This window comes from Vigna unguiculata, chromosome 4 (assembly GCF_004118075.2).
Source record: "Vigna unguiculata cultivar IT97K-499-35 chromosome 4, ASM411807v1, whole genome shotgun sequence".
Lineage (NCBI taxonomy): Eukaryota > Viridiplantae > Streptophyta > Magnoliopsida > Fabales > Fabaceae > Vigna > Vigna unguiculata.
In genome coordinates this window covers 6002999-6011823 of record NC_040282.1, presented here as the reverse complement: position 1 = coordinate 6011823, position 8825 = coordinate 6002999, and the positions used below count along the sequence as shown (strand labels likewise).

Here is an 8825-nt window from a genome sequence, read left to right as displayed (position 1 = left end):
AAGGGACGTGGAATCATTTGAAGATTCAAAATATTATTTTAATTAAAAAAAATCGCTGTGTAAACAGAAAATAATCACATTTCTATGGATAATACAATGAGATATGGCTATGGATCTATTTTAGCACTTGACAAACGGTCTGCTATCATAATTACAAAAATAATAACATTCACAAAAATAATATTAATGTTTACATAGATTTAAAAAGCAAGAAGTTGTTGTCTTTTTCATGGCTAAAGACCAATAGAATGCCTTTATAGAACACGATTTTCAACTAGAAAGATGAGATAATGAAATTTCTCACTCTTCGATAATAACCACAATATTTCAAAAAACAAAAAATACATATTTTTAATTATAAATTCATAAAAGAAAGAAGACCAGAATAAATAAGAATAAATATAGAAGTATCATCACCATAATAAAGGGTCTCAGAAACATCCGAAACCTGAAAAGAAGATGAGCAATGTTCCAGTTGTGCTGGTGCTACCTTATCCAGCACAGGGACACGTGAACCCCTTGATGATCCTGTCACAGAAATTGGTCGAAAATGGTTGCAAAGTGGTTTTTGTGAACACAGAATTCGACCACAAGCGAGTGGTGAGTTCCTTTGGAGCGCAACAACATAGTACGAAGCATGAGGAAGAATCGATGATGAAGTTGGTTTCGGTGCCTGATGGGTTAGGAGCTGATGAAGACAGAAACGATTTGGGGAAGCTGTGTGATGCTCTGCAGAAGACGATGCCGAAAGAACTGGAGAAAGTGATAGAGAATATGCATTTGAAAAGTGATAATAACAAAATGAGCTTCATTGTTGCAGATCTTGGAATGGCTTGGGCGTTGGATGTTGGCAGAAAATTTGGAATGAAAGGAGCAATAGTGTGGCCTGCGTCAGCTACAACGTTTGCCTTAATTCGCAGTCTTCCCTCTCTTATTCACGATGGGTCCTTAGATTCTGATGGTAAGAATACTGTTATATTTTTTTTATGATTTTTTTTTTTTTATAAATGAACAGTTTAAATGTGATTTAGTTAATTAAGTTTATAATTAGATATGTTTTTAGTCTTTGTAAATGTAAAATTAATTTTTTTCTTAAATTTTGATACATATCTTAGTTTTCAAATTTTAAAAGTGAATGAAGGTAATTGGTATCTGAGACTTATGTTTGAAATGTTTGTACAGTAAAATATTAAATTTCAGTTCAAATGTGAAAGAACATTTAATATGTAAAAAAAATTAATATTATTGAGTTAAAATAATTATATCTATTTATTTTTTAAAATTTGGTATTTAAATATATCAAAACTTAGAATACAAAATAATTTCAATTTTAAATTTAAATTTTAGGACTAAATATATGATTAATTCTTAAATTAAAATTAATTTTGCTTGAGATTATTTATATTACATGTTTCTCTAAATGTATTACGCCATAAACTAATTCTGATTGTTCTAACATAATTATTTAGATTATTTATTTAATTTTTAAAAATTTGAACCATTTATACATCTATGGAAAAGTAAACAAGTAAATTATTTTATTTGATAGGAAACAATTTTTTAAATTTTTTTCACCGACATATGACATGAAAAGTATTTTAGAGAGTAAATTTATATGTTCTATTACATAGAATAATTCAAATTAAAAATGATTAAATATTTTCAAAAGAAATGGAAGGAAAATTAATATTTTTAATTAAAACAAAAATTAACATAAATGAAAAAGTATTAAAATATTATTTCATTTATTTTTTATTATTAGAGTAAGTTTGCGCATAAGTTACTTATGTAGGCGGTGCAAGGTGAAATAAAGGTTTTTTAAATTGTTAAATAGTGTTGTACAGAAGTGTAGAAAGAATATATTTTATATTGGTTATTTATGAGTATTTGTACTAATTAGGGAATTATAAATAAAAAGATAATTATATAGATAAGCTATCATTTACATAGTTCTCACACTCAAAGACCTTTTTATAATGCTAAATGATTACATTTTATAGTGATCCATGAGATTGTCAAATTATATTTTTTAAATGTATCATATCTAAATTGTTTGTAATTAAATTTATTTCAGTAATTGATTTTAAATAATTGATTTCAATAAAAAATTTAAAATACTTTACATTTCAACTTTATATTCGGATAAAATAATTGAACTTTTTGTGAGATAAAATTTCATTTTAACAATATTTATTTTATGATTAATTATATTTTGAGTTCTTGATAAATTTCAAAACTTTCAATTGAGTATCTAATAAATTTTTGTGCTTTAAGTCCTTAAAATTGTAAAACTTTTCAATTGAGACCCTGCAGTTAAGTTTAATTTTGTGATATGACACTTATATTGTTACTCTCCATAACGATAATATTTTAGGGTTTATGATTTAGGATTTAATTGATAATTTTAATTAAATTTAAAAACTATTTTTGTTAAATACAATAAATATTTGGAAAAAATTTCGTCATCACCGTTTTTTGTAACAAATATTATGTGACAACATTGATGGAAGTGACCGTGCAAGACAATTGTCACGTCACAAAGTTAACCGTCACACTTAGGGATGTCAAAAAAAAATTTTGTACCCACGGGTATCCGTAGATAAAGCTTGCAACAGTAGGAAATGAATATTCTAAATGATGGATACCCGTGACTAATGGGTAGAGTATTTTTTATACCCCATGTTAATGGGGCGTGTACGATTATCATAGTATCTGTACTCGTAGATACATATACCGCTATACTCTAATTTAAATTAAAAAAAACATGATTAAAATACTAACATATTGATTTTGAATGAGTTATTATTTTATCAATTAGTTTTAAAAAAATTCATTTCTTTGTAAACTGTCATTCAACCGTAGTTAAATGAGTTTTTTGGACTTTGTTTGAGATTTATGAATGTTATATATGGTATTCTATTTGGATTTATGATTAAAATATGTTGTTAAATATTTACTTTTATTTTTTTGTAAATACCCACGGGTACACGTGGATATTAAAAAATTATGCGGATACCCGTATAACGGATACCCGATAAATATGAGTACGGATATGTGACAAATATTTATCCAGCGGGTAGGGTACGAGAGAGTTACTACCTGTACCCTACCCGCTCCGTTGACATTCCTAATCACACTTAACTACAAGAGGGACTCAATGGAGAAGTTTTAAAATTTTAAGAAAAGACCATAAAAATTGATTAGGGACTCAATTAAAGTTCCCAAATTTTATCAAGGACTTAAAATATAATTAAGGCTTTATTTTAATGTATAAAATTTTTATGTTAAATTTTAAAAATATTAATTAACTTAAAATATTTAAATAGTTTATACTTTGTAAGGTCCATAAAATCCAGAATGTAAAGTAGTGAGTGAAAAAAATTTAAATTTCACCTATTTTTTAAGGATATTTAAATTTTTACTAATTTAACTAATTAAAATACTTCCAAAAAATATTTACATATTAAATACTTTTTAATTTATTTATCTAAACAAACATTCATTAAAAAAATCTAAATTATTCAAAAGAAAAATAATTATTTCATTTAAATATTCTGTCCAAACGTATCATTAGGAGTATATAGTGAATATAGTAGAAGTATTAAGAGTGCACATTCATTATTGGAGTGATTATCAAAGTATATAGTGAATATAATAGAACTATTAAGAGTGCACATTCTTTATTGGAATGACTATCATGATATTTTGAACATACAGTAGAGGAAATATATAGAACAAAAATATAGAAAAATCAATAGAAAATTCAAATTTAATATTAATATTGAATAAAAAATTTCCACAATAATTCTTCCTTCTTTTTTATTACAGGAGTGAGATTAACAACAAAAAAGACAATTCAAATATCACCAAGTATGGCTGAAATGAACACAGGAGACTTTTTTTGGCTCAACTTGGGAGACAAAATAAATGGTAAGACAATGTTTAAGTATATAATACACTGTTGTCAAAGCTTAAATTTGACAGAATGGTGGCTCTGCAACACTACACATGAACTTGAACCTGGTGCACTATCATTTGTTCCTAATATTCTGCCAATTGGTCCATTATTAAGAAGTTATGACACTAAAATTGGTACCACAAGAGCAATTGGACAATACTGGGAAGAAGATCTCTCTTCCATGAGTTGGCTTGATGAACAACATCATGGTACTGTGTTGTACGTTGCATTTGGTAGTTTCACTCTTTTTGACCAAAACCAGTTCAATGAACTTGCCCTTGGACTGGTCCTCACCAATAGACCTTTTCTTTGGGTTATAAGAGAAGACAATAAAATGGAATACCCTCATGAATTCAAAGGGCACAACGGTAAGGTAGTTAGTTGGGCTCCTCAACAAAAAGTTTTAAGTCATCCTGCTATAGCATGTTTTGTCAGTCACTGTGGTTGGAATTCTACCATAGAAGGTTTGTCTAATGGGGTGCCTTTTTTGTGTTGGCCATATTTTGGAGACCAAATTCAGAACAGAAAATACATTTGTGATGAGTTAGAGGTTGGGTTGGGATTTGACAAAGATAAAAATGGAGTTGTGTCATGCAAGGAGGTAAAATTGAAAGTGGAACAACTCCTCGGCGATGAGAACGTGAAATCAAGGTCTCTTGAGTTGAAGGAGAAACTTATGAACAACATAGTCAAAGGAGGTGCATCATCGGAGAACCTTAATAGGTTTGTCAAGTGGCTTAAAGAGTAGGAATTGGCATTTAAATTTAATTTTATGCATTTATATCTATTAATTTATGTTAGGTAACATAACTCAGACATGAGTTTTGATGAAAAATGGAAAAATTTAGGAATATTTTCAATCAATTGAGATTTCTTATTTACACGTCTTTTTATTTTATTGGGTCAAAACAACACAATGTTATTTGTAGTTTTTTTTGTTTTAATTTCCTTTGGGAGTTTGTATTGTGTGACCTTTGTCCATGTATATGTTATTATCATCTATATATTTAACATATTTTTTGCATAAAAAATTCATGAAAATTCGTAGTAAACATTTCGTCTTATGTGTAAAACATTGTTTTCACCTAAATAAGACTACATCCTTTCTAGAAAGCTAAACAACGTTCAATTTGACTATCACTGTCATTTTTTACTTACAATCGAGTATATAAAGTTAGTCATGAATCTCCAAGTATATGTTGGGTATCAGAGTACTAGCACAAGTACTCACAACTAAAATACAAGATGAAAATAAAGGAACACACACAGACAATATACAATAAATATAATTTATTCAAAGAAAGCAAATCACATACCACTCTCTCAATCTCCAAGAAGAAAACAAATGAGGACTTCTCTCTAGGAAATAGGAAAAACTAATAAGGAGAACCTTCAAGGAGAAACAAATATTCTCTCTTGTTTTTCTCTCACTCACTAAAGCAAATAGAAAGAAAAGAAAGACTTTGGGATGATTCCTAAAGAAACAATAGGCTCCCTTTTATAACATAAAAAGTAAATCCCAAACTAAGTTCCCACCGATGTGGGACTTCTATTCTCACAATCTCCCACTTGAAGATTTTGATTAAACTAATCAAATCTTCACACCATCACGTTGCTTATTTTCATATAGGCCATAGTAGGACCGAATCCACGTAAACTTGTCAACACTAACCAGCTTAGTCATAACATCAGCTAGGTTTTCATTTGTGTGAATCTTTTGCATATCCACACTCCCCTCCTTTACTACTTCTCGAACAAAATGATAACGCAGACCTATGTGCTTTGTCCTGGAATGAAAGGCAGGATTCCTTGCAATGTGCAAGGCACTCTGACTGTCACAATATACAATGATCTTTTGCTTCTTGTGCTCGAGTTCCTCCATCAACCTTTGAATCCAAGTAGCTTCCTTGCAAGCTTCAGTAGCTGCCATGTTAATCTTCAAAAGTAGAACATTATTTATAAAATACGGGAGTTGGACAAGTTGGATAATGAGAGCACTTTAGAGGATGACCAAAGAGTAGAGAGAATAGAGCTCTTTAGTGAACTTAGTGCAATGAGCCACGTGCAAGAAGCGATTTGGAAACAAAATTCAAGAGCCAAATTGATAGGAAAAGGCGATTCTAATTCGAAGTATTTTCGCTCTATAGTGAGTTGGAGAAGAAAGAAAAATGAGCTCAAAGGTGTGGATATCCTCGGGCAATTGTGTGAGAAACCAAATGTGGTGAAAGTGATTGTAAAGGATTACTTTAAACAAAGGCTTACAAACTCAACACCATTGCAAATTAGGTTTTGAAAAAATAGAGTTTAATTTTATAACTGAGCAGGATAATGAAAAGCTAACTAGGGTGACTTCAGAGGATGAAATTAGAACAACTATATGGCAGTGTGATGGCACTAAGATTCCTAGACCAAATGGTTTTAATTTTAGATTTATTAAAAAGCATTGGAAAATTATTAAGAAGGATTTTGAACAAGCTATAACTGATTTTCAAGTAAATAACTTCATTCCAAAAGGGTGCAATGCTTCTTTCATATCCTTGATACCCAAAACAGATAACCCTATTGGCTTACATGAATATAGACCTATTTCCTTGGTGGGCTGCATATATAAAATAATAGCTAAAGTCCTATCTAATAGACTTAAGCTTGTTTTGCCTAGTCTAATTTACAGAAAATATTCCGCTTTTATTGAGGGCAGAGGTTTATTGGATAGTGTTGTTGTGGCTAATGAAATAATTGAGGAAGCACACAATAACAAGAAGCAATGCTTGATAGTAAAGTTGGATTTTGAAAAGACATATGACTAAATTAATTGGGATTTCTTATACTATATGTTGGGCACATTGGGGTTTGGAACTAAATGGATAAGTTGGATAAAAGCATGAGTCATCCATAATTTTTATCCTTGTGAATGGTAGCCAACTCAAGAGTTCACTTCAACAAGAGGATTAAGGCAAGGGGACCCTCTAGCACCTCTCTTATTTCTTTTAGTCACAGAAATGTTGTCGGGCTTAGTTAAACAAGCTAATAAGATGAATTTGCTTGAAGGCATAAGGGTAGGGAGAAATAAGCTTAATGTCAATATGCTGCAATTTTCATATGATACTTTGTTCTTTTGCAAGCCAAGTTCTAATGATCTAGTGGTTATTAAAAGTATCCTCAGATGCTTTGAACTTGCATCAAATCTTAAGATTAATTTCCATAAGAGTAAGCTAAGAGGCGTGGGGGTCAAGGAAGATGAATTTTTAAGAAGCTCTAATATACTCAATTATGGATTAATGAATGTCCCATTCAAGTATCTAGGTGTATATGTGGGAGGAAATCCTAGAAGGAAGCAATTTTGGGAGCCTATAGTGAATAAAATAAAGAAAAAATTAACTTGGTGGAAAGGAAGGTTCTTATCTTTTGCTAGGATAGTGTGCTTACTTAAATCAGTTTTAACATTTGTATCGTTGTATTATATGTCTTTATACAAAATGTTGATCATAGTTAGCAAAGATATAATGAGAATACAAAGAAAATTCTTATGGGGTTGGGGCACAGAAGGGAGGAAAATAGCATGGGTGAAATGGGCAACCTTATGTAAACCAAGGGGGGAAGGTGGTTTAGGTATCAAAAATATAAAACTATTCAACAAAGCTTTCTTGGCTAAGTGGAAGTAGAGATTAGGTATTGATGAAAAGGGGCTATGGAAAGATGTCTTAGTCTATATATGGATCTTGGAAAAGTCTGGATGATAGAAAGACTATTCAAAATGAATCTAGATGGTGGAAAGATTTAAGAAAGATTTGTGGATCTAGTGATGACAGCAAATGGTTTGAAGAGAATGTGAGGTGGAAAGTAGGTACGGGAAGTAGGATTTTGTTTTGGGAAGACAAATGGACGGGAGATAGATCACTTAAGGAGGCTTATCCTAGGTTATATGGCAACAGATATCACAAAGACAAAACAATAAGCGAATGCGGGAAGTGGGACAATGATAAATGGGAATGGATTTTGTCTTGGAGAAGACATTGGTTTGAATGGGAAAAGCCTCAAATTGAAATGTTCTTGGAAGAAATTGATAGCAAAACTCTTGTTAAAGGAAGAAGCAATATGTGGATGTGGAATAATGGGGGAAGATATGATATACACGATTAAGCCAGCATATAATTTGTTGCAAGGTTCATGCCCTTCAGATAAAAACTAATTCTTTGAGGGCTTTTGGAGAGTAAAGGTTATACCATCTGCAAAGTTCTTGGTATGGCAGGCTATTCTAAATGGGATGCCGACAATGATTAATTTAAGGCATAGAGAGGTCTTTTTAAACAATGTTAGTTGTGTTATGTGCAGTGAGTAGGACGAGACCATCAACTATCTTCTGATTACCAGTAAAGTGACTACCAACATATGGAATATGTGTAACAAATGGACTGGGGACTTGGGGGTAAGCCATAACCAAATTCAAGCACATTTTGAACATTTTCATCTTTTAGAGCTAGACCTCAAAGGTAATATGTTATGGAAAGGGATGTGGATTGCTATAGTATGGACTTTATGGAATCATAGGAACAATATTGTGTTTAGGAAAGGTGTACCAGACCTTGAAGAGATCTTTAGTTTGGCCCAAGTAAAGGTATGGGCATGGTTGAAAAATAAAATGACAAATGTAAATTTTTCATTTTTTGATTGGTGCTTATGTCCCATTCTGTGTTTAAGGTCATAACTTAGAAACTCTTTATCCTTTTGGCTTTAATAAGCTAGGGGCAATAATAGGCTACATGTATATGGTTTTCTAACTTATAGCCTAGACTTTATGGTCTAGAGTGCTTGATTTTTTTCCTTGCAGATGTAGTCTCCAGCTCTCTATATGGATTAATCACTCTAT

At 31.0% G+C, this 8825-nt stretch overlaps 1 protein-coding gene across 1 annotated transcript; it reads left to right on the top strand.

Annotated features, from left to right (window-relative positions):
- The first annotated feature begins 407 nt into the window (after window positions 1–407).
- On the top strand, window positions 408–4839 carry LOC114181493 (UDP-glycosyltransferase 83A1-like). Its single transcript, XM_028067962.1, has 2 exons — window positions 408–961; window positions 3829–4839. Exons 1-2 carry the CDS (start codon window positions 460–462, stop codon window positions 4704–4706), a joined length of 1380 nt encoding a protein of 459 aa, XP_027923763.1. The 5' UTR covers window positions 408–459; the 3' UTR covers window positions 4707–4839.
- The last annotated feature ends 3986 nt before the right edge of the window (window positions 4840–8825 follow it).